The sequence below is a fragment of the Brachyistius frenatus genome, unplaced genomic scaffold (genome assembly GCF_029030835.1).
Source record: "Brachyistius frenatus isolate BFR_SWC_R1_liver_20210118 unplaced genomic scaffold, ASM2903083v1 Contig_33, whole genome shotgun sequence".
Lineage (NCBI taxonomy): Eukaryota > Metazoa > Chordata > Actinopteri > Embiotocidae > Brachyistius > Brachyistius frenatus.
In genome coordinates, this window is record NW_027210632.1 from 2977408 (window position 1) to 3004274 (window position 26867).

The 26867-nt window shown below is 41.1% G+C and overlaps 2 protein-coding genes across 5 annotated transcripts in view; one reads left to right on the forward strand and one right to left on the reverse strand.

Annotated features, from left to right (window-relative positions):
* Positions 1 to 454: 454 nt before the first annotated feature.
* LOC138621953 (E3 ubiquitin-protein ligase TRIM39-like) lies at positions 455 to 3391 on the reverse strand. Its single transcript, XM_069700364.1, has 2 exons — positions 3300 to 3391; positions 455 to 3151 (listed from the first exon to the last, which is right to left on the reverse strand). The coding sequence occupies exon 2, from the start codon at positions 3147 to 3149 to the stop codon at positions 1521 to 1523; it is 1629 nt and encodes a 542-aa protein (XP_069556465.1). The 5' UTR covers positions 3150 to 3151; positions 3300 to 3391; the 3' UTR covers positions 455 to 1520.
* Positions 3392 to 7354: 3963 nt separating this feature from the next.
* The window catches only part of tspan11 (tetraspanin 11), an 83734-nt gene continuing 64221 nt past the window's right edge, over positions 7355 to 26867 (forward strand). For 2 of the 4 annotated variants that reach the window (XM_069700390.1, XM_069700387.1), the window contains exons 1-7: positions 7355 to 7450; positions 10161 to 10290; positions 11891 to 12082; positions 14189 to 14263; positions 15925 to 16029; positions 16500 to 16658; positions 18231 to 18317. In XM_069700390.1, the coding sequence (XP_069556491.1) occupies positions 10204 to 10290; positions 11891 to 12082; positions 14189 to 14263; positions 15925 to 16029; positions 16500 to 16658; positions 18231 to 18317 (705 nt within the window). In that variant the 5' untranslated portion in view covers positions 7355 to 7450; positions 10161 to 10203. Of the gene's footprint in view, positions 7451 to 10160; positions 10291 to 11890; positions 12083 to 14188; positions 14264 to 15924; positions 16030 to 16499; positions 16659 to 18230; positions 18318 to 19442; positions 19567 to 21205; positions 22747 to 26867 lie in introns of those variants that run through there. The other 2 variants (XM_069700388.1, XM_069700389.1) reach the window with 2 other exon arrangements.

The window sequence follows — 26867 nt, forward strand, 5'->3', positions numbered from 1 at the left end:
ACACACGACTATTGATTGCTTTACAAGCCTCACAAAGCTGTTAACATGATAAAGATGTGCGATACCTTGTTGGGTTCCATTATAACCCTACGTTGTTAAAAAAAAAAACAAAAAAAAACAACAACTAGTAGCCAAGGGCTCACTGATGCTGAATTTTAGCTGTGGCCTTGTTAGAGGTGGTTCAGGTGACCTAAATACCACAAGTTAAAACACCTTGACATCTACCCGTCTTTGTGCAAAACACCGAACCTGGCATCTTCTCCAACAGCCATTGACCATGAAAGTTAGTGTAATTGTTTTATAGCAATCTAGTGTGTTATAGTCTACCTTACATTTTTGCGAGTTACATCCAAAGTATGCACTAAAGAGTTGCTGTCAAATGCTTTACAACTATAAATAAAACAAATATATAACAGAGCTTCAAGGAAGAAATGATACGAGACGATCATTCTAGTGGTGTTGTTTATTCAGATGATTTGTCGAAAGTACAAAAATTTACTGAGAATTACAAGAAATAAGCAAAATAAAGGATTGTATGCGTCTCCTCCCAGTACTGTCTCGTTCAGTAAATCTCCAGCTGATAAAACATAAGCATGTTACAAATCAAAAGGCTAAATGTGTCTGCAGCAGTGTTACACTTTACTAACTTCTATCAACTATTGCGATGTGTATAAAAAAGTAACAAAACATCCTAACAAATTGTAACTACATTACATTCTGATATTGGTACCCCGGTAGAACAACAAGATCTCTCAATACTTCCGTGCATTCTGGTATCATACAAAGAAATATGTACATTATACAAGAAAGCTTTCCTGATGGTCCCATATTCTCTACTTTTCTCTGTTTTATTTACAGTCTTGTTCTGTATGAGAGGATATTTTTGTGGTTGAAAGCAAACCATCTCAAATAGTTTTACATCTCCTATCTTAAACGTCTCTCTGGAGCTCGACCACAAACAGGCTGTTTTATGTCTGTGTCTCCAGCACACGTTGATATAAATGACCCTCTCTTCTGATTGGTTGTCTTCTTTTCTGCGTGGTGCACGCCTCGGCCGACCACAGGTATCAACTCCGTGTCTTCTTCCAGATAAAAGATTGGACGGTGTCCCTTAACACTTGGAAGGCACGGGTGAGTGTAGAGCGTTTTCATTTCTTTGTGATCTCTAAACACAGAACAAAGTAAACCGGAGCCGGACCGATATATCAGCTGGCGGATGTTATTGGCCGCTATTGGCCAATCATAGAAAAATGTGTTGTCAGTGTTGGCCGGTTTGCGCTGATATTAAAACTTGTAAAGTTATTGAAACGTTTGAAGTTTACTGTTTCAGTGCGCTGTTGTCAGTGTGGACAATAAGCCGTGATAAATGAAGTGTCAAAAGTATCTAATCCCCTAAAAAAAATGACTGTTAAAGTATACTTTATTTACAGTATATATAAAGAGTATCTGCTGACGTATTTATAGTGGAACTATTTTTTGACTTCCTAATATCAGTATCAGCCTCTAAACTAAAAAATAAACTAGTTTGTTTCAGGTAAAGGTGTTATGATTAGAGGAGCAGAGTTTATTGTATCGGTGTTGTCTTGAGGGCAAAAGTATGGATAAAGCTTTTCTGTAAATTGGCAGCCACTGAAAGAATAGATGTGTGATTTAGAATCCACATCATGGAAAGAAACCACTCCTTCATCGTAGTCCACGAAGATGCCCACTTTTTGAAGCTTTTCCGTCAGTGTGAATGTAACAGTTGAATTTTCATATGCATAATACACACCCCCATCTAACCCAATGGTCCAGTAACCATCTGAAACTGATAGATCTGTGTCTCCCTTTCTATCTACAGACTCTCTGACCACGCCGACTGCCCACTTACTCTTTGCTTTTACCTGCACCTCAAAGTAAAACTTCCCGCTGGTGAACCCCTCCTTTGCCAAAATTTCTGGATACATCTCAAATCTCTTTGGATTGTTGGGAAAACTTTGGGTGGTTGCAGTTGCAACTTCTTTTCCATCTTGACTTATGACAAGTGAGTAATGAGCTGTGTCGGGGTCAAGAGTCAAGTCCACCGCATGCTCTCTCATCTTTTTCATTTTGATCTCAGGAATCTTTTCAACAATTGCATCAGCCCTGTGTTTCACCCGAGCCACAGCTCCTCTCACTGCCTCAAAGGACAAGTCACTGCTAACACTGATGTCGGTCCAGTCCTTGTTTGGGGGAGGGCCCAAGGTTGGGAAGGTCTGGAGAAAACGGTGATGGTCTTCAGACTGTGACAGCTGCTTCAGCTGGCTGCTCCTGCTTTCAAGCTCGGCGACTTCCATCCTCAGTTCTTTGAGAAAACTTTTGGCCTTTTGCTTTGTCGCTCTGAGTCTCTCCTCGATCACGGCCACAAGCTCAGCCTGGCTTCTCTGAAGGGAGTGGATGAAGTCAGTGAACGACTGCACGCTGGCCTCTTTCTCCTTGTCAGCTTCTTTCTCGCTGACATCAAGCGAGTTTTCAATCTCATCTATCTTGTCAAAGCGGGATTGTATCATCTTTTGGATATTTGCCATCACCTCGTCTTTCTTCACTATCACTGCTTCGTATTCTTCCTCTTGTGAGACGACGCTGTGACTCTTGTGATCAGTTTTGAAACACAAGACACAAATACAGGTCCGGTCTGTTCTGCAGTACAGCTCTGTTATCTTGTTGTGCTTCTTGCACATCCGATCATCGAGATTACTCACAGGATCTATTAGTGTGTGACTCTTAAGACCCAAAATTCTCTGATGCGGCTCGAGGTGGATTTCACAGAAAGAAGTGAGACACATCAGACAAGACTTAACAGCCTCGGCTTTAGTCTCAGCACAGATATCACAAAGAATGTCTGCTTTTTCAGGAAGCCCTGGGGCTGGAGTTGAGGCTTTGACTTGAGCCATTTTTGCAAACTCTTCAGCTAACTCGGACATGACAGTGTTGACGTGCAGTTCAGGTCTTGACGAAAATATTCTCTTGCAAAATGGACACTGACATATATCGATGCTGTCCCAATACTTGTGGATGCACGCGCTGCAGAAGTTGTGTCCACAAGGCGTTGACACCGGCTGGTTGAACACGTCCAGGCAGACAGAACACAGGAACCTCTCCTCTGACAGCAGGCCGCTGGCAGCCGCCATATCTGGACAAGAACCGAGTAAAACATTCAATCACATCAACTCCCAGTTCAACTCAGTGTGCTGAACGAGCTGTTAAAATTGTATATTTTTGTCTTTGTTTTGTCACGTGCTTGACAGGTGACAGGTGACAAGAAGTGAATTGAACCTTACCTGCAATGCCGCAAGTTGAAACAGAAGAAAGTAGTGAGCAAACAGAAGTTAACTTCTGTAAACCTGTCGTTCTTATGTTTCTTCACTAAGTTTCGTTTCGGCATGTTGCTGTCAGGAGGCCCCGCCCCTATTGTGCCTTTATTATAGACGCTACTTCCTGGTAGAAATTAACACCTTAGACTCCACTCTCTGTTGTTGTTTGTAAAAGTAAAGATATACTTCCTTGTTTTCCTGTCAGCAAATATCACCGCTCAGTTTTACTTCTGCTTGCAGGTATTCTGTACATAAAGTATTTTTTTTTAGATAATCCTGGAAATGCAGCTGTAAACACAAGTTTGTCATACCTCCACTGACATCATTTAATTACAAAAAGGAAAGAGGTTTTCACAAGCGTATAGGGAACAAGTTATATTCTACTGTGGTTGTTTACATGAGCATTCTGCATTGATATTTAGCCTTCTTTAGTAGGTAGAATATTTACGATTCTCCAGGTACTAACTAGCACTTAACTACGGCAAAACTAACATCATCAACTTGACAACACGTGTACAGCATTCAAAAGAAGTGCTGCAAAGTGAGAACAATACTGAAATACGGTGTTTCAAATATAGAAAATACGATACCATATTTCAATTTCAACCTTATTAGTTTTTACTTCCCTGTATTTGTCGCATTTGTCTGAATGCCGCACCTGTAGTGCAAGCAGATGCTGATGGGAATGTGGTAATATCTGCAGATATTTGGGCATAATGTGACGTGTGCCTGAAGCAAATTTCATGACAATTTACCTAACAGTTGTTGAGATTGTTCATGCAAAATCACAGATGTTTAACCGCATGTGGGTTGTTAGAGAACATGTTTGAGCATCGCTAAACACGTTGGGGACTTATCCTTTGGGGAAGACGGATGTTTGAACAAAATGTCACGGTAATCAATCGCTATTTGTTGATTTCTGTTTGGACCACAGTGGTGAGCCGACCGACCTATTAGCTGACAGACACACAGACAATAATGCCCTTTGTGGAGCCAAGTAAGTGGTTAAGCATCAGGACCAAAACATTGCCATCTGTAAACAGGCAGCGAGTATCAGTTATACTTGTTCCACGCTTAAATTACACTAATCTGACTGTCCTTTTCTTAAAAATGCTCTGGGATTTAATTACCACTTTTGATGGACAATCTGGCCCCAGTCCACTCTCCTCAAAGTCCCTTGTTTCCTTTGTGAAACTGTCATTTGATGCTGCGTCATGTTGCTCATTACAATATCCCTAGTTCCATCTGTTGATATTGTCCCAGAATTTCCATGCACAGATTGCCTTCACCCCTGGTGTTTCTCTAGTTCTTTGCCTGGTTGTGCTGTGAGACAGAAAAGACTTTCACTGCAGCGATTTCATATTTTATCTACAATAGCCTCTTGGTTCATGTTCAAACAAATTCTCTGGTTCATCCCGGCTTCTAACCCATCAAACAAAAGTAACAGAGGGGACAGCACAGTCCGATGACTCTCTATTTCTTGATATGAATCTTGTGTTCTGTTATCTCCCATATGATATTGCACCCATCCTTCGCCTGAATTGTCCTGGAGACATCACTGCCGTTGTAATCTCTCCTTAACTCCAACACTGTCCTCTCTCTTTGAAGAGGCCAGTCTGTCCTGTGGCTTCCAGGTCAGTCTGACCACAAGAGGTCAGGCACAACAAGCAGGAGCTGAGTGGCTCAAATTTTGCTCTGTTGGACCAGGACACTCCTGAGAGTTGAACGTGTCACCTCTACAAAACTATATCCATGCAACAATAACAAAACAAAAAAAAACATCATAACAGTCTTAGTTCCTCTTGTTAGTTTATCATTTCAATTGAAACATATCTAGATGCAAGACATTTTTCAGCATTTTATTGTAGTTCTCTATTTACTCAATCCTTCACAGATTCTAGCCATTTTTCTTCTGCAGTTTCTCCATGGAACAAACACCCACCTTTCTATTGAGCTACATAGGCACAAATCAAATCAAACAGATGTTGAAACTGGGCAAATATACTGTGAAATTCAAATGAATGGATGCAGAGCACTACTGTAGCAAAAGCAAATCTGCTCTATTTTTACACCTTTTCTTTTTAGGGCCCGAGCACCGAGCATCGGTGAGAAAGCCCTATTGTTTTTTGTAAAAATGTTCGTTGTTACATGACGTGAATATGATAAAGCCTCCAAAAAGGCAAATCACTTCACGTAAGAAAAAGAACGTCCAACGATTCGTCGTTAGACGTTCTTTTTCGGCCAAAAAAATAAAAAATACTTAAGACTTTAGTATGTCGTATAGAACATGAAGAATAAGTCATACCATAGTATGTCGTCCAAACCGTCATACGTATGACTTTTTCATCGACCCAAAAATCACCAAATAGTCATACGATATATGACGCCACATGATGTTTTTTTTCGGCCCAAATTTTTTTGAAATACTGAAGACTTCAGTATGTCGTCTAAAATATGAAGAAAAAGTCATACCGTAGTATTTCGTCCAAACCGTCATCCTATAGTATGACTTTTTCTTCGTCCCAAAAATAAATAAAAAGTCATACTGTAGTATGACTTTTTTTTTCAGTCAAAAAAATATAAAACACTTAAGACTTTAGTATGTCGTATACTATAGTATGATGTATGATAGTATGACTTTTTCTTCGTCCCAAAAATTTTAAATACTTAATACTTTAGTATGTTGTCTAAAATATGAAGAAAAAGTCATGCCGTAGTGTTTAGTCCACAACGTTATACTATAGCATAACTTTTTGTTCCCCCCCCCAAAAAAAAAATCACCAAACCATCATACTATAGTATGACTTTTGTTTTCACATTTTGGACGACATGCTATTGTATGACTTTTTTTTTTTTCTTTTTTTTTTTCATATTTTGGACAACATGCTATATTAGTGACTTTTACGTAAGGTAACATTACATTACATTTCATTTAGCTGACGCTTTTATCCAAGGCGACTTACAATAAGTGCATTTCAACCCATGAGGGTACAAAACCCAGAACAACAGAAATCAAGAAAATACAATTTCTTCAAGAAAGCCAAACTACAAAGTGCTATCAGTAAGTGCCATTTTAAGCACTACTAGTAGAAGTACTATTCAAGGTAAAATCTGAAGAAGTGTGTTTTTTAGTTTGCGGCGGAAGATGTGCAGAGTTTCCACTGTCCTGATGTCGGTGGGGAGCTCATTCCACCATTTAGGAGCCAGGACAGTGATTTTGTAGAGTGTTTAGCTCGCAGCGAGGGAACGACAAGCCGATTGGTAGAAGCAGAGCGGAGGGAGCGGGATGGGGTGTAAGGTTGGACCATGTCCTGGGTGTACACTGGACCCGATCTGTTCGTAGTGTGTTTGCGTTACTTTTAGTTACTTATCGTTACTCGTACCAATGTTTTGTTACTTTGTTGCTACGTTACTTCAAGGAAGTACTTTAAGCAGTAATGGATGTTTTCTCAGCAAACAGATAAAATCAGATAGAAAACAGTTTGTCCTCCATTTTTCCAAGGGCTTAGTGTGTCACAGAAATATATTTACACAACTGCAACATTAATGAAACAATAAAAGGGGCAAATCAGGTACGGACATTGTTTTTTTTTTTTCCAAATTAAGAGCACAGGACGCAAAGGAACACAGGAAGTCAGTTAAAATCCTTCCTGTAATGCTGCAGGTAGATTTTCAGGTGGTCGTCGACCAGTCAGCACCAGATGTCACAGTTCAAACTAAGGTGTATAAAACCAGGAGTGTGACCAGCTCTCAGTGTACAAATATAAAATGTGATATTCAGCTTTGCGTTACTTGTGAAAAGTAAGTATTCGTTACTTTTCGTTACTTTACGTTACGTTCAAAATATATATCTCATGTGAGGAACATAATTGCAGCTGAAACTGAAAGGCTGTGGCTCCTTGCTGTGGCTATTATTTCAAAACCACGGTTTGTTGCCTGTGTCAAAATTACGAGCTGCACTCAAACGCACCATCGGCGCAAACTGTCTCGGACAGCCTGAAAGCAACAAGCTTTGACTGGACAAAACGCCCACTGCTGCAGTGCTGCACTCTCTGGGGTCGACGGGAATAACTGCAAAACGAGGGCTTTTCCCACCCCCCGCACTATACGTCGGTTCGGTGAGTATCTGGTCGACTGTGAGACGAAAACGTTTGTTTGTCGACGCAACTGTGAAATAATTCGGTTAAACTTTGTCCTGCGCATCAACGTCGCAGGTGTTTTTTTTTTTTTTTTTTTTTTTTCCAGGATGCTCGGGCTCACGTCTGATCCCCGAAGAAGAGGGGAGGGGGGGGGGGGAAAGTTTGTCTTAAACCGCAAAAGAGACAGATTCCGTTTGTTTATCTGCAGCTTGTAACGCTGAAGGACACCTGCAGTGGTCAAAGTCCACAAGGGTTTATTATTCCTTGAAGAAACCACGTTGGTAACTGTCGTTTCAAGTCCACGCATCTGGATTAAAGAGGCCTTGCTTAACGCGAGTTTAGGGACTTCACTCAGGCTAGTATACTTTAACAAAAGATTGTTAACCAGTAAGTGAGTTCATTAAACTGTCCTTTTTTTTTTTTTTTTTTCTTTCTAGGTGACAGATAAAACGTTTACAAATTACTTTTTGTTGGAGCGTTACTATTTTAATTTGCAGTGCGGAACTTTTGTCTCCCCCTTCTGCACGTGAGAGTAATTGCAAAATCACTACCTATTGCGTCATCGTTCTCTGGTCTGCTCTTCGAAACTGTAAAACGGTGGGCGAATTGTTTTGAGCATCACAACCCTTGCGAAATGACTGATCCATTTGTTCCGAAAACATTTGGGAAGTCTGGTGGCACAATTTAATTATTTCAGCTCAGTTCGAGTTGGCATAGGGCTAAACCGGAAGTTAACTGGTTCCTCTGGTGTACCCATAGAGCACACAGTATGCACTCATCCAGCGAGTGCGGGAATGTCTCATCAGACACCAGATTTTAAAACTCTGTATACTATATATATATATATATATATATAAGGACACAGCAGGGATGTCATTGTCGTTGTCACGGCCTTAAGTTAGCCTACTGGAGATACGTATTGTATATTTACTTATCAGTATTTTAGTTTTTACTCTTTATAATATTACTTTAAGTTAAAATGCTGTATAAATAAGGCAATTAATCTGCGTTGTGTTTTTTTTGCCCAGCTGTATTAAATAGTCCGGACGCCCAACAGATAGCTTGTTGAGATGTATCAGCGTTTGTCTTCGATGGGTGTTGTCATCATTGGGTGTTTGTGACATTGAAAAAAACAATGACATGGAAACCAAACCATCGGAAATGTGCCTTTCCAGTAACAGTGCTTTAATATGTCATATAATAAAATAATTAAAAAAAAATGAATCAACTAGTCCATATGAATAAAGTCTGTGGATTATCCAAAACAATTGGAAACTATAGAAAATGCGGCCGATATCCGCAAATGAACCTCCGTTCCGTTCAATATTTCATGGATGAAGGAAGATCCAATATTTGAAAACCTGGGCAAATAAATCTTTTTTTCCTCCTTGTATTTGTGGACAAACCAACATGTCTAACAAAGCTCACCATATTTTGCTGTACCTCTTTCTAGTTAAGTCTGGGACAGTATTATTATCAATCCAACACATTTTCACCCAGATCCTGTAATTACAATCTCCTCTTTTGGAAGTGTAACCGGCTGACTGAAAACAATACCTGCCGTATAATGTATTGATCCGTTTTATGGTGTGGAAGTGCTTCCCACCTCATGGCCTTTTATTTACAGAACTGAAACTGCACGCTCAATTAATCATTCCGAGGTTTATGGTCTGTTCAGTGCTATGAACAATTTAAAGATGGGTTTTGTGATATAACAAGAGGAGGTAACGCTGTGAAGTTAGATGCAGCATCACTAAACAACCAGTAAGATGCACTCCTACTACGACTTTGATAATGAATGTAGAGCAGATCGAGTTTCAGTGGGAAAATAGTATTGCTAGTCTAGCATTACAATATCAGAGGCTGCAGTGTGGTGAAAGAAAAATGATATCAGCTTGGGAGTATGAGTGAAGTTTTTTTTCAGTTGTACCGAAAGGCCCTTTGGGATTGTTACTCGATACTACTGTTTGATCCACTTGGAGTTGTGTGCGTCTTGAAGGAGTACAAATGTGAGAACAGTTCTCGAGTAACTTTATTTTACAGCGCATTTAAGCATGAAAATTGTTAATACTGAAAAATGACTTGATGATACTGCAGAGATGTTGCTTTTGTTGTGATGCTTGACGGGCAGCTGTATCTCTGTTGTGAAACAAAATATGCTGATTACTCTCTGTTGCTGTGGCACACATTATATGCAGAGTGGTCACATGTCATAATAAGCTCAGCTCTCTTTTGCCGCTTGAGTTTCCTGGTAGTGTCTCTGTTTGTGGGTTATTCTTTTATTCCACTTCTTTTCCTTTGCCTCAAATAAACATTACAGTATTTGGGTGGCAGAGGCAAAACACAAGAGATAAGACGAAGATATTTAATGACTGACACTGAGCAATAGAAAGTTTCACTCTCTTATACATTGTAGATTAATATGTAACCGGTCAGTTAGTTTATCTATTTCTTTCACATTATCTTTGTCATGTGTTCTTTTGTTTAATGCTACAACTGCCATGACATTCAGTATTAAAGGGAACAATTGAGGAAAGGGTCAAACTCACCATCCCTCCACACCTTTGCAGTGTTTTAGCTCATGCGACATGTGAAGAATATTTTTTTGAACTGCATGATTTCATAGTTTTTGAAGGAATATTTTTTCTGCAAAATTTTGAATTTCCCATTATCTCCGTTGTGCACAAAGAAAGACAAATCTGCCGTCTCACAACCGAAGTGCTGGAAGGAAGATGTCGGCAGTTTACAAGGATGACCAAGAAGACTGGCTGACGGTGTGTCTCAAGTACCTGCTCTTTGTTTTCAACTTTCTCTTCTGGGTAAGTGGCAATGAGTAAGCAATGGTCTTTATAAACCTATCCTCTCCTCACAAAAACCTCACCGCATTACATAAGCTTTAAATTTAAGTTTAAAAACCAAGTCTGAGACGGAGTCAAGGGGAAGGTTTTGAATAGCGAGTTCGACCTGTGCGTGGGAGAGGTTAAAGAGAGAAAAGGGAACGAGCTTCTTCTTCAGGCTTCAGTTAATGCATTCCTCTACTCCGTGAGCCACAGGCTCTCCTCCATATTGTACCCACGCTGCTCTTTTTATACTTTCCTTTTTTTGTCCATCACTGCACCATCATAACGTACATCAATCTTGGGAGCAATGCCTTGTCGGCTTTGATCCTTGCTATCTTCTAAATATGTTTCTTATAGTGTGCTTCATCAGCACGATTTCAATGTGGGCTCGCTGCGAGTTGATTTTTTTTTTTGTGTGTTTACAGTGTCATAATTTTATATTGCCTCTTTTCATCTTTCCTGACAAAACATGTAGCTACTAATCTTCCTAAATAGGCATGTATAAATATCTGTGTTCTGTCTTAAAACTTGGATTGAATATCAATTTAGATGAAACTCAATTTAAATTTGCTTGGCCATCTTTGATTAATATCCTAAATCCACTTTGATGGGGATGCAATGGATTCAATCATGTATTCATATTAAATGGGGATTTTTAGGGATTTGTATTCAACACGTGACTGACTTCAGATTAAATGCTTTTGAGCTGTTTAAGAATACCTCTTATATGAACAGTTTTAGTAAAGATGGCAGGACACTAATGCAGAGAGGTTGATTGAGAGGCCCATGTTAAAACATTTTAGAGATATGTCAGTTTGTTATAATTCTATATTAAAACTAATTTACTTGTTAAATATAGTCATCTCTCATAGGGCCTTATACAATATATCTAAGTGGTGCTTCCTTGGTTGGGCATGTGTTGTTGTGAGTAAGTGGCCTTTGCTTTTGAAGGAAAGGGATGGGAGGATGAAGGGGTGAGACACTCTCAGGCATTTCCTATTTGTCCGCCTGTGAAACTCACGAGATGAGAAGAACAGATCTGGATGCCACCTTTTTATCAGTCCTTCAGGATTGTTTGTGAGGAAGTGGACATTATGGCCGGACTTGATCTCTGACATCCCACTGCTCCTGTGGCCACTTTTCTATGTTTCTATCTATTTCCTCTCTTTTCTCTCTGCCCTCCTTAATGCGCCGTTTTCCCACTCTTCCACTTTCCTCTTGTGTTCCTGCTTTTTATTTTTTATATATACATCTGTGACTCATCTGAAAGCATTGAACTCACTTCCTATTTGTCATTTCCGGCCCTGAGAGGTGCTGTACTTGTCTGTTTTGCTCTACCGGCATTTTATGCGTTTGACTTTTAACTGACTGGCTTTGAAGCTATTTCTGTCCTCTGTTCAAGTTATCCATAACGCCACGTTTCCCCATTTTATGTCTCATCCTCTTGTTGTGCCTTTATGTAATTTTTTTGAATCTTTTATGTTGATAACCTTTTGCTACACTCTCAATGTAACCATTATACTCTGATATCTTTATCACCCCACTACCACCTTTCTTCCTCTCCCCCCTTCTGTTCCAGGTGGGTGGAGCTGCTGTCCTGGGTGTAGGAGTCTGGACACTGGTGGAGAAGAGTGACTACTTAAGTCTGCTGGCCTCCAGTGCTTTTGCTGTCTCGGCATATATCCTCATCCTGGCTGGCAGCCTGGTGGTGGTCACGGGCTTTTTGGGCTGCTGTGCTGTGATCCGGGAGCAAAGAAGCTGTCTGTCTATGGTGGGACACGGGGGACATGGGAGACACGGGGAGGGGGTTCCTACCTCTGCTTGTAGTTGTAAGGGTGTGGCTTAATTGTATAGTACTGTGTGGATGTGTAAAGAAATTGTGTGTGAATTATATTTCGCAAGAGTGCTCATACATTTATTTACAACAGTATTACATTTTGTTTGCACACATTTGCTTATTGAACAGGTAACAGTTTTATGTCGCTGTTTGTAGTTTTCTGAGAAATCTTAAGTTCATTCATGTATTTAGCCACTTAGTATGAACAACAAATATTAACAAGAAATATCACAATATATTTATCAGTGAACATCAGTGAAACTGCAAATTTGCAACCTTACATCATTATGAAAAATAAGGACTGAAGAGGTGTCATGGACGGAAATACATCAAAGGAAAACGTATATCAAACATTCTATTCTGGAAAAGGTTGGTGATTTGTTACGTTGGGCATTTGAGCCCAGCCAACATAATGATGCTGAAGGTCCGACTCACTGGTTGGTGGTCCTAGATTGTCATCTCGATGCTTGCCCACATATACACGAAGGTTTGCTTGATCTGTATAACTACATGACACCTATTCAACAACATAACCTGCAACTCATCTGTGATAACCCCAGTCTTAAGGTCTCTCACTAGATGCTGACAAATGGCTGTGGCGGGGCCCTTGCTGTCCTCATTATTTTATAGCGACGGGGCCCAGTGGGAGAGAAGCAGGCGGGAGGTGAACGTTCACTGCTGCAGGACTATTTATAGATGTGTCTTTCTGCTGGTGATGGATGGAGCAATAGGAGAGCAAAAGGGGGTTTGCAGGAGTGAAAGAGGTTGATGGGTAGAGGATGTCGAATGTGTGATGCAGGTTTTTTTTCTCCCAGCTACATTGATGTGCTATTTATAGATCAGCTTTGCGAGAGTAATGAATGATACTAGGATGTACAGTAAGTGTGTGAGTACAGAGGGGGTGAAGTTAGTGTTTTGTGTGGGCAGCATGCACACACACACTGTAGTGTTTTTTGTGTGTTTTTTTTTAGATCTTGTAACAAGGCGATAAAGAACAGCCTGTGTTTCTTTTATTGTCATTATTTTTTACTGCGATAACTCCGAAATAGAGGAGAACAACTGATCATTGCCTCCCCGCTGCTGTTTGTCACCAATAGTTTGTCTTTGTTTTGTTTGGTGCGTCGTCGCGGGTCGGGTCGACGCATCTGTCTCTCCATAATGTTCTCGAGCGAAGCAGCACTGGTGCTGCTGTCACACTGTTCTGTCCCGCTCTGCGACAGCTGGGCCTAATTAGTTGCGTGTGCGTGTGTGCGTGTGTGTGTGTGTGTGTGTGCGTGTGTGTGTGTGTGTGTGTGTGTGTGTTTGCATTATGTAGCATGGGCCATGTTTGTGAGGGGGGGTGGGAACCATTTCATGAACAATGAAAAGTTTGTGCTCGAGAAATATGTAGTTTTGATCTTTCTCACTCAGTCTGTCAAAGCACTTAAAATGTGTGTGCAGTCTGTTTGATACGCAGTTTACATAACTACATTCTGTTTTTTCAGCACGTACAAGAGCGCTTGTCATTCACGATGAGCCCCTATTGTTTGGTTTTGGATGCCTTGTTTAGTTTTAGCTGCTGAGGTATGGATTTTTAGTCGTTGATTACATTAATATTCTGATCCTTTTGTTTTGCTGCGGTATTGAAATGAATGTTTATGTGGTTGTGAATATTTAAAACGCCTTCATTTAGTTGTTACCAAGCTGGTGTTTGAGCGTCGGTTATTATGATACACAATGGAGCTGGTTTCAAGCAGTGGCGAGAGCTCCGTGAAAGATGCCCGAGAGAAATCTGATGCCACAGCCTGTCAAATTGCTTTCCGGTTGTCTCATTTTGTGCAGCATTGCCATCTGCGTTGGAAGTGACAGATGCACCACAATGACAGTTGATGGAAGTTTATATTGAGAGTGTAAGCAACTCGACTTATCAGTGAGTTAGTTGAGGCGACAACTGTGCTGATGATTCTGAAGTTGAAATGTCTGCGTGAATTGAAGTCTTTGGTCTAATTTGTTCAATTGCTCCCGTCCTTTCTCTCCCTATGTGCCATTTCTCATCCACAGTATTTCTTCTGCCTGCTGCTGATCTTCTTGATTGAACTGGTGGCTGGAGTGCTGGCTTATGTCTACTACCAGAGGGTAAGGGATTACTGATTATTTATTACTTATTAGAGCCAAGCTGCCAAAGCAAGTTCAGTAGTTAAACGTAAAGCCAGTTCAGGAGACATAATGCTCGCACTGCAATTCAACTTTTCAAAAATAACGGTATCTGAACTAGTACAGCATTTACCTGGATGCCACAGTGGTCAGACTTTTTAAGGGTTAGCCTTGTACTGTGTTCACACTGTATTTGGAAGATAACGTTAAAAACTTATTTCACAATGACCATCGTGGAACTAATCTGTTGGGATGTTTCTCTTTTGAAAATATTCTTGCAGTTTTGTTAGCTGACATAATTTTTGGATGAAGGCAGCGTTGGTGTTTTGTTGGGGGAATGTTTTAATTGCTTTTTGGATTTGAGTTGCACATATGCTGTTTTCCCTCTGGGTGTGCGTCGAAGAGCAGCACCTTCTGCAAAATAGCTAAAGCTCTGCAGTGAAGGAAAACTGGAATATACTCAATTGTCAAGATGGCAGTAAGGAAGTGAGGCAAAGGCTAAAAATAAACAGATTTTTCTTATATTTTTGTGTTGGCTCTTGTACACTTGCTTGACATTTGTGACATCTCTTGGGCCCACCTGGACTTTGCTGCATTTTCTTCATGTGCTGTGTGAGGCTGCTGCTGATGACAAGCTACCATTACAGAATCCAACTGCACTTCAGCAACTTCTTGCAGGTCACATCTAATTGCATTTAGCTTGAACATCTCTGGGCAACAGATGCTATGGCGGGAGGGAGACCTGTGATTTTGAGCACCGCCTCTCCTGTTGAAGGCCTGAAAATAAACCGGCAATTCACCACACCAATGAAAGTATCCATCCTTTTACAATGTCTAAAAGCAGAAAAATACACCTTTTTAAAAGGGTGCTGAGAGGTTTTTAGAAAATAAATGATCTAACTGTTTACATACATAAATTGAGGTTGTATGAAAAATCAGTGGAATGAGTAATGTGCACGGCAAAACCTAATAACTATAAACCGCCTTGAGAGGGAGGGTGCGGGATTAAGCTCACCAGTTTTAAAGGCCTCCCAACACAGCAGCTTAGGTGAACCTCCGATGACGACCGGTCTGTCTGTGTAGCTAACACAGTTCTTAGCATCTTGTTATCGCCCAAACATCTGCCTGTCAGTCAGCGAGGACTGCAAAGAGCAACTTGTTATCTGCGGGTGAGCTCTGACATTTATTATAATGGAAATGGGTTCAGAATCACTTTAAAGATAAGGGTTCTCATCCTCTCTCCATTTCTTGTCGTCTCTTCTGTGTGTGTGTGTGCGCGCGCGCACAAATCTATACACGCATGAAGAGCTAAATTTATAGCCTTATTTTTTGCATTGTGTGATCACAGATGGCTGGGAAATGTTACCCGTCTATCGTGCCCCAATCCTCCCACTCACTTCCAACACTCACCTTTTACACTCTTTGCTCCTACACTTCTTCGCTCTCCTGTTCTGCGTGTACTGGATGTGTTCCGTGGGTGATAACAAATTCGTGCTTTCGGTGTGGTTACAAAAATAGACTTAGCTGAGACGCTCCCAAAAATGATATTCTAGCAGCCCGCCCCGCCCTCTCCCTCTCCCTCTCCAACACACCGTTTCTTACTGTGCATGTCTGCTGTCTCTCTCGTTGTTCATCATTTCCAGCTGAGTGAGGAGCTGAAGCAGCATCTCAACCACACTATGACGGAGAACTACGCCCAGCCAGGGAAGGAGGCCATCACTTTAGCTGTGGACAGACTACAACAGGATGTACGGAATATATTTGCCAAACCTTCTGATAATTTGTTTAGTTTGTGTAAGATTATACGTTGCCCTATTCAGCAACATGACCTTGTAATTTGTAGTTTTCATTATCCTGTCTGCAGTTGTCATATACACGCATGAAGTAGAGTAATGAGCAGTGTCTTCTACTGCATTTCAGCATCCTATTAAACTCAAGTATTCCATTACAGTTCACACAGATCGTTCTTCCAAAAAGGAAAAGGAAATCGCCAGGAAAAATAAAGCTACAGGAAAAATAATGCTTCTCCTTTCAGCTGCCAAAATTGTAAAGTGTAAAAAAAAAATACAAACGTTAGGAAGTGGTTTCAGCTAAATAACATATTAAACTTCTAAAAGGGATCGCATATTACGATGAGAAGATGTGATGTATGCTTTTCTTGCAGTGTTGTGACATCATGAAACCAAAGTCCTCTCTCCCCGTCTCCCCGTCTCTCCAGTTCAAGTGCTGCGGCAGCAACGACTCCCACGACTGGACGCTGAGCGTGTACGTTTCCTCAAAGCAGGCAGGAAACAGGGTGGTGCCAGACAGCTGCTGTAAGACCATCACCCCTCTCTGTGGCAAGAGAGACCACCCCTCCAACATCTACAAGGTGGAGGTCAGTGGAATACCAGATTCGCCCTAACACACAATTATCACATAGGGTTGTGTTGAAATTTCTCAAGTAGGGGTTGGGCCATATAGAGTACAGTTTTTAATTGTTCAAAAATAACACAATGGTTAGTTAATGGATGATCAAGCCCCCAGATGGGTTATAAGAACCATTTGTAACAGCTGAATGCTGTCATGCAGGACAGTTTTAATTTTTTTAAAGTCACTACCTGCTGTATATCCATTACAGTGATATCAAGAGAGTGTTTTTTGGATCGTAGACAGCAGACAAGACCACGGAGACCAAGATGGAGGAAGGGAGTTTACTTACAGCTGGACTGTGTGTTGGCAAAAGTTAAAGCATGACAAACTTGTGCTCTTCTTCAGGGTGATTGTTTAGCTGCTCTGTTCATTGTCGTCTCGCTGACATGACAGAAGAAATGTACGTTTGATTCACGTCTGAACTATTGTAAATGGTCTGCACTTGTATAACGCTTTATCACCTTGCGGACTCAAAGCGCTTCACCCACTAATGAGACTGAGCTGCCATGCATGAGCACATTCACACACCGATGGTACGCCATCGGAGGGTTTTGTCCAAGGACAGCAAGAGCCGGGGATCGAACCACGACCTTCCGATTAGTGGGCAACCCACGCTACCATCTGAGCCACAGCCTCCCCAGTTAAATCAATTTTGTAGCCAAACCATTTTTAAATGGCAGACGGACTTTTTTTTTTTTTTAGGAACGAACTCTTCCTTCCTGTTTGAAAGCGCATGCGACATGTCCATATTATAGATGCAAATGCGTCCTCTCGCAGCGTTATCATGAATACCGCTAGCGGACAAATTTTTACCATAGAAGAATTACAGCTGAATATTGTGGACGATCCAAAATGGCACAGCCGTATTCTACAGATCAATGAGTCTTTGATCCCTGCTGTTTTCATACAATTTACTGACTAATTCAAACAGTTCGTGTCAAATGTAATTATTCTGAAACTGATTTTTTTTTTGCCTTATTTTAGACTGTGAAAGACACAAAATAAGTTCAACAATATTTCACAGCCAAAATGTTTACCGTACACTCACAAGAGCACTTTTGAAATTTCCTCATGCCCTGATACCTACCTAAAATATAATAGAGAGAAGGAGGAAAACAAGGACAAAAAAATACTGTAGTCTGAAGCTTTTCTCTGATGAAACGAGCTTTCTGGAAATGAATAATAGATGAGGTTTTGAATGATTATCCTTGCTGCACCGAGTACGCTTTTCCACCTTCGCGTGTCAAACTCTTCAGCTCCCCCCTCTTACCACGCACGGCGCATCATCTGCAGAGGCATAAACATAATGAATATGTCCACCTTCGCGTGTAGGTTCGGGATGAAAAATCAAATGTCATTTTTTGAGATCTGTGTTATAACCCACGCGTGTCCTGCAGGATGTCTTCTTATTTGCTGCAGCAGTTTTGATGTTAGCCATGCGGAAATGCAGACAGAGCAAACTTTAAGAAGTGTACAATCTGATCTGTTAAAAGGTATGCTTTGTCTGCGATACGATTTTTAACTTTGGACTCTGCAGGGCGGTTGCATCACGAAGCTGGAGCAGTTCCTGGCGGACCACCTCTTGGTCATTGGTGCTGTGGGGATAGGAGTGGCCTGTTTGCAGGTGAGTAAAATAGGACATGTAGTTCAGATGGTGGTTGAAGAAGCAGAAAACAATTATGCTGTCTTCCCCCTGAGTAAACTGATTTATTGAAGCCTAACTATTATTTAATCAAAAATGAGAAACTGCTTTAACCTTTGCGAAAGAAATCCTGCCCTTTTGTTGAACAATACTCAGACTGATGGGTTTTAATCTCTCCATTACTGAAAAATGTACCATGGCAGGTCCACAACCTCGAAATGGATGCTGCTTTTCATCTCACCTTTGTCTCTCTGTCATCATTATCTGATTTCCTGTTATTAGATTTGTCCCATTTTGAAATGGACCCAAGCTTTTAAGCCTTGCAGAGCCCAAAGAGGCATATATGGATTCTTTTTTTTTCTTTCTTCGTAATTCTGTGCAGGCTGACCGCCCTCTTGTACTGTAGCTGCGCACCGCTTTGTAAATTAACTTGAGGGAAACCCGAGACCAAACAAACCTGCGCTGATATTTTCCAGGGGTATTTGTAAGACTGATGGACGTTTCTATGCCCACCATTTTGCATGCTGATCAGTTTTAATTAGGCGCCCGGGAAAAGAGATAAAGACATGAGGCCTGAATTTCTCTGCCATAATTATGGAGACCTGCAACTGCAAAACATGAGAGATGACCAGTCATGCAATCCCTGTGGCGCTTGCTGCCGTTTAGAGGAGCATTTAAAGGATGCAGCTTTCCATCAGCCGTTGCTGTAATGGGAGGCTTGTTTTCCAGCCTCAAATGATCTAAACGGACTGTGCTGAACATATAAATGAGGTGCTGATGAATATACCTGGACAGATGCGCATAAAGTAGCAAATTCTATATCAGCCTGTTTAGTTCTATTGAACACTTTTTAATCCAAGCAAATATTTGCTTTCCTTTCATGTCTTGTTCACTCTCTCTTCATGTTTGTGGATCTTCTTGTCTGTACTATATGTCACACTGATTGAACGTATCCAGTATGTCTGTCTGCTTAAATTCATGTTAGATTAGTTGTAGCTTTTGGTCAAAAAAACCTAAAGCATAAACAACCTTTATGTGCTGTGTACCACACTAATCTGTCTTCGGTGCGTTGAACTGTATGTCTTTACTCTATGTGTGTCACTGTAGCTGGCCGGGGCACTCTTGACAGCCTGCTTTATCTATCTGCTCTATAAAGAAGAGGAAGAGGACTTTGGTGCATTGTAATTTATCTCTAGAGCGCCTTGAGGGTTTAATCTAATGGAGAGACAAGGTTGGAGGGCATTGTGGATATTTGATATTTGACTACATGTTTGTGCTTGTGGTGCTGCCTGCTCTGTGTTAAGTGTGCAGCTCTGCTGTCTGCTTGCGTTATGAACCAACATGTTGCTGCTTGGCTTTGGCTGCATGTTCCAGATTGTTGCTCTGCATGTCGTGATCTGGGGCTTCAGGAGTGACAAGGATGTGACGACTCGAGAAAGGTCAATCACATCCTGAGAATGGCTTGATTAATCACACGCGACCTGCTGCTGCACAGTGATTTGGTTCACAAGAGCATGATCCATATCTCTACACAGTACTGCTTCATTCCGCTAGCTGCGTGTATTTACTGAGGTTTTGCTGTACTTCCGTACTTTAAAATGGAACCTTATTGTCAGACTTCATGGTACTTTTCTACGAAGATGGTAAATAGTTATGGGGTGGATATATTAGGCGGTTTTTATATAATTCCATTTTAATCTGATATTTACAGAAATTGGAAGCTGGAATAATGACCTTACTTGACCTCTATGAATTTTTTCCAAATCTACTGCAACTGACAGAATAGATAATACATCATACACATCGTATTTTTATACTGATACCTCCTGTTAGATTACCACTTACAAAAAGCATTAGTGTTGTTGCTATAGTTACTTGCAATCTAAAATAGACTATCACATACTTTCTTGAATAGAGACTTTGAGTTGTTTGGGATGCCTAAATATACAATTTTGCCACCCAACTGCATGTATATATATATATTTATTTTTTTTTATTTTTTTTTCTTATTTAACACGGTTGCTTTTTAAAATCACCCCTCTTCTGAAATTAAGCTTGAAGGAAACAAAAAGCCAAGAAGCTGCTTTTCCTAAACTTTATGCCTCATGTCATCGTTCTCTGAGCTGAAATGTCGGTCTTCCTTTGTGCCTCTTCATATCTTCACTGCTGGTTGAGACGAAGGGAAGTAGTCTGAAACTTGCTTAAAGAGAGATAGTGATGAGTCAATAAACAATGCTGACTCGTTTGACAAGGCTTTCTCAGAGGCCTTTTAAATACTCAAAGATGGAATCTGGACACTTGCCTGTTCATCCATCAGGCCCGGTAGGCCCCCGTGGCGTCAATCAATCTTTACTCCATCCTCATTCGTAGCAGTGCTTCTGCAAATGATCATGTAGATTCCTTCTGGTTCTACTTCCATCTGTATGCTCACCTTAATGTCAAGAGATCACAGCATCTGATCATCCATGTTTATGAATGTAGGATCGTAGAATTTAAGAAACAATGATTTGGAACGATAGTTGTGACTTTTTTGACCGCAAAATATTTTTACTGTAGTAAATTTTAGTTTTGGGACATTTTGCTGTGAAAAAACACAATAAAGATTCATGTTTGCGCATGGATCGGCTTTGTCACCCCACCGCCTGCTTCATTTTGTTTCCGTTTATGCAAATCTGCGCGCACACATGTGTTGCTGCAGTAATGGCGCCTTGACTCCTGACATCCCCACAGCAACCAACTTCCCAGCAGTCTCTAACCTCCATCACCCTTAACCCTCCTTTCCCCCCACAGTCAATAAATAGCATGCAAGCTTCCTGCAGTTCGCAAGGTGACAGAGTGGCACTCTTTGACCTAACACTTCCTGTTTTCAGATCTGTGGGATGGTGTTCACCTGCTGCTTGTACAGAAGGATCAAAATGGAGCCTTACTGAGCACACCGGCCCCCCAACACACCACTTCAACAGGCAGATGGAGCTTGACCTGCCGACCCCTAACTTCAACCTCGGAATCATGAATTCTGACTTGATCTAAGCCAAGTGCGCACACTTGTTTCAGCTCACCTACATCACAGTCAGAAACTAATCACGCCGTTGACTAAACAGGCTGACGTTAAACTCCTTCTTGTACGTTGTGGTAAAATCCGATGGATGTTCCCTGACTGCGATCTTGGCTTACTTAAGCATCATATCTGGTTACATCATTGCCTTGGCTTAGACGCATGCTTTAATTTGAGCAGGTCTGAAAAAATGGGCTGTAGTTCATTCATATTGCCTGTTACACAACTAATAATGATGCAAATTGATTGAACATCTTTTCTATCTGCAGATTTATATAATATACTGCATTCCAGTACTTGAATAAGCTGAGTAAAGGCACTCTTACTCTTATGTCCATGTTAATGAAGAAAGGGGATTTGTCGTTGTATCTTTTGTAAACTCAATGTGCCTTTTTGTTCATTCCACTGGTAAATGATTATATATGAATTCTGTGCCCGAAGTCGTTAAAGGGAGCTGACAACACACTGTGACAAACTGCAGCAAATGAAATCGGCTATATTTATATTTCTAGTTATGCCTTTATTCCTGACATTAGCACTTCATGTTGAACCGTATGATAGTGGTCATAATGACATTTTTAATACGGGTAATACTCAAATGTAGGGCTACAAACATGAGGACTATATATATATATATATATATATATATTTTTTTCCAACTATGAAACAAAAGTCATTTACTGACTGCAAACACATTTCTGAATTTCTAACTCCACCTAGTGGCTGGCACTGGTCATCTACTCTACCTATACTCTGTTCATGTATTATACATCCATAAACGGTATATACAAGGAATACATCTAAGAGTTTTAACATCAACGCACTTCATCTTCTGTCTATTTTATGCTTATTCTGATACTTTCCAAGACACTGAGGTTTTGGTCTCTCCAATGAAGAAGCTGGCCATTCTGTGAGTCAAAGAAAGCAAGCGCCATGTGGCTTTTTATGTCTAATCTTTGAATTGCCATCCCCTTTGTTGCTATAGTATAGCTACTACACTAAATGTTATTCAGCAAGTATTACATCTTATGAAGTAAGACTAATGCATTCTCTCTGGATATAGCTGCCTCCGTTTCAACAATCCGGCTGGCATTTTTTTTTTTTTTTTTTTTTTTTTACATTCAAAACCTTCACAAGAATCTGACGCCATGGCCGAGACGCCGTTCTCTGTAAAGGGATCCAAGGATTTGTGTGTACTGTGTGTATTGTGTTTCTGATAAGACTTCCAAATGAAGGGTGCAGATGTATGTTACTGATTGTTGATGAGCTATAACATTGGCATGTGTTCCCCACCCACCGGCTGCTGTATTCAAAACATTGATCTGGAAGATATAAATAAATGTTTAAATATCGTTACATTAAGAAATTGCATTGTGATAATGAAAGACAAGTACAGCCGGTGTTGACAGAATGTTACGATGCCATGATTGCAGTTTGGCGGTGCACTAGTTGATTAGGTTATGATTATGGAAAATGATGTTTGGTTAAGTCAGTTTATTTATCTAGTTTGTCCATGAGGGATTTTTGTCAAGTTTTTACAGCATGTAATGTTTTGCCATAGACTCGTATAGCCAAGATATATGTCGGCTTTAGTAGACCACTAGAGGGAGACGAAGCCTTTCCATTTGCTCCAGTGTACTCTTGTAATCCAGTAGAGCATCTCAAATGATGCTGTTTACGTGACGATGACCTGATGGAGCCAGGATGGTTTTGCCATGTGGTCAGAGTTCCCAAATAGGAATGGAAACTATTACCTGATTGTTTTCTTGTCTTTGTAAAGATTTGGTTTTGACAGAGCCTCAGAAACCTGCCAAATTAGGCAACGCAAGGCCAGTTTATTTTTTATAGCACATTTCAACAACAAGGCAATTAAAAGTGCCTCACATAAAACCATTAAGAGCATCAAAACATCAGGCAAAAGAAAAGGGACATTTACAAACAATTAGGAAATCAGAGCTAGCGTTTTTGATAGAAACTGCATTTGTCTTGTGTGTTAGTCCCTGATTGAATCAGGAACTTTGATGCGTGTGAGAGATGAACCCTGCTTTGCTGCTTATTGTAATAGACAAGCTGCAGTAATGCAACTGAATTTATTCCTGTTAAAAAAAAAAAACGCATCACTTGTGTTTTTTCCGTAAAGTGCCTGCCGATTAATACGCGCGTCAAATTCAGTTTGCTCTTCAAAATGGATTTGCATTTTCTCATCATATTCGTGTCGTTGCTTTAATAACCTCATGTATTTGTAATTTATACGAACTGTGGCAAAGTATTCCAAGATAATGTGAGCTGGAGTAAGATCCCAGGATGAGGTTTTTTTCACGTTATCGTGCAACGTGCGGGCTTCAGTAGGACGGTGTCGCGGACTGACCCGTTACGTGTGGGGTCTCCCACAATTCCACATCGGAAAAATCTCTTGTGTTCCCAGTTGAAACCACATTTATCCATGATGCAGAGCTTGTGCACTTCTGCGTGCTTTTAGGGTCTTGTTTAGGGAATGTCTCTACATATTATACACCATGCCATGCACACAAGATTATTCATGCATTATTGTTTGTACTATATTGTTGCCATATGACCTAACTCTTTTGAAGAACAACTTTTCTCTCTCTCTTTCTTTCTTTTTTTTTTTTTTCCTCGGTGCTCTAGATTACTTCGAAGACGCCGTGTCGGTTCAGAGCGATCTATCATTGTCACCCATTTAGGAAAAGAGGGGAAAAAGTTTGAAAAGACTTTGGATGTTCTCCAAAATGTGCCTTCAGCGAGCCTACGTAGAGTCTGTCAGTCCCTTCGTCTTCATCAGCTATCGGAGGATGGCTCTCATTTCCCGCAGATGTCACGCACGCTGCAATGCAGAGACACTGACAAGACAGAAACACGGGCGCGCGCACAACTCGGGAGGCTGCACACATTAGCGTGCGGTTTACACCCTTTGCCCGAAGCAGACCCGTGAGGGAGAATTGGGAGCAGCTGGAGGTTCACCACTTCCCATGTGTTTGAGGCCTAGTCGCATCCAGCCTCCGTCCTCATCACGTTGCAGCTGCGTGGAAGTTACCGAAGAACGCGTGCTTCGATAACATTTATCTGTCGACCAACAGCGCGCGTTTGCGTGCGCACAGGTAAACGCAGGAGTAACCTGCGGTTTGTACCCGGAGCGCGTGTTCCCCCGCACGTTGGCCTGCTACCACACATCTGAGTGATGGCTTTTCTTCGTCTGAGAGACGTTCGTTTCAGCGCTCATAAAACGTATTCTGGCTTTTGGCCTCAGGAAGTACACCTGTGTTCAATATGTGCAGAAATACTCGGGGCTTCAGTTGTGGTGATTTGAGAGCTGCTGCGCCTTTTGGCATAATAGATGCGTGGGGGAAAGAACGTCTGTAACGCATTTTGTGTTCACTGTAACCGGCCCGAAGGTGCACAAGTCTGGTTCAAGATCTGTTGCGCTACCATGGTTCTTGAAAGAGCCTCGGTTTGCGTGTCCTGTGAATCAATACGTGTCTGGAACTAGGATGACGCCGGTGTCCATGGATTGTTTCTTTGCTTGGGCCCTGCAGCTTACCAGACCTGTCTGAGGCAAACCGTTCATAAGGAAGACATTTGAAGTTAAGTTAAGACCGTCGGACTTGCAGACTGCTACAAAGGTGGGTCACATTAGGTTGAATGTCAGTTTGCATTCGGTCAGCTGTTAAAATGGTCTGGAAATGGACTTTAAAGGAACATGACAATCAATTAAGATACAATAAGTCTGAATTGTCTGTCTGCAAACAGCAGGTGCTTTAGTGACTCTGTACTGTGTAACGGCAGAATCTGAATTTACCTTCATATAACACAGGGAGTACCTGCCCTGTGTTTCCAGTGTTTAACGACTCACCACCTCGAGGATCCAGCAGAGTAGCATCATTCATGAATCATACTTGATATTTATTATGAAATATAGAACCCAGGTCGAGTTTGCGTGGCCCAGTTTGGTCCAGATCAAAACCAGTCCTCTTGTCAGATTGGGCTTCTAAATCGAGTTTGACCTTCATACTGCGACTCGTCTCTCAACGAGCGTGCGTCTGGCCTGCAACACATTAGCTCTGGCCGTAAATGTGTTCGACAGACTTCTGCAAAAATCAAAGGCGGCGGGAAGGAGGTCGCATGTTTAGATAACTTCACCACTGGACGTCAAGACTTAAGAGCCCGAAGACCAGCACGCTAGCACAAATCGAAACCGAATATTTGTCCTTATTGAGCAAAAAATACTTTTATTGGCATTTAGAAATGAGTGTAATTGCCAAAGTGGACATGCGCTCATCCCAGGCACATAACAGTTGCTGCATTTCCTCCAAAGGCTTCAAAAATGCTCACTATGAACTATATCAATAGGAAATCCCTTAGATTTCCCTGGAAATACAAAGTCAACTCTACTTTGTCACAAGTCAGGGTCTCGGTTGTTTTCTTTTCTTTTGAATGTCAAGATAACAAAAATATTTGAGGCAGTGGTTCCCTTTCTGCTGGTTGGGATCCAAGGTGAACCGGCAGGTTTAGAAAAACAGGAAAGATAAATAGTTGTGTCACGCAAAATTATGTTTATTTCTCTGAATTATGTGCTATTACATTACTGGATAGTTTTGAAATTGGAATCTCTGGTGGAAATGGCCATGACATGCAGAACACAGTTCAATCTGTGACGAAGAGACGGCGAATTTATGTCAAGTCATCCCAAGCTAAGAGTGTGAGTAAATGCTGTCTAAATGCAGGCAATGTTTTCGGGTGTAACAATTTACTTTAAATAACATCCTGTTTCTCTGCCGTCATACTTAATTAAGAAAATTACAACTTAACTCATCTCGGCTCTGTTGTCTCATGTTGCCCAAATTGTGTCGCCCCAACAGATTACAAATATGGCACCTGTGTATATATATATATATATATATATATAAATAAATCATCTGGGTTATGGGTGATGTCACATTATATCATCATAGAGAGACATGGCAGTTTGAGATGCTATAGTTTTGTGCTGATACCGGCAACAATAAATAAATCTATCCAGAACAAGTTTCCCTACTGAGGTGAATTTAATATGACCGACTCCCAGACTTTTATTGTAATATTTATGTGTCTCACAGAAATCTGACAGTGGGGCTGTGAGTGCCTATTCCAGATGCCAAAGTGTTTGTCACTTGCTTCTCAGCACCCCCCCCCCGCCCCCCACAGTTGAGAGCGCTGTGGTTTCTGAAGTATTTGTGTGTGTGTGTTTCCCTGTGTGTGTGGGAGGGTCTTTGTCCATGGGAGAATGAGTTTATATGGAAACAAACTTCAGAAAGTGTTTCAAGACGGCATTTCAAAAGACCTCCTGTCTGATAATGATGATGAGCATCACGTTGATGAAGGCGTTGATTGATACCAAACAGATGTCCGGGTTACGCAACCTACATCGGGACATGTTGAACTTCCAGCGCAGGTATCATCGTGGGTAATTAGTAAGGCACTGA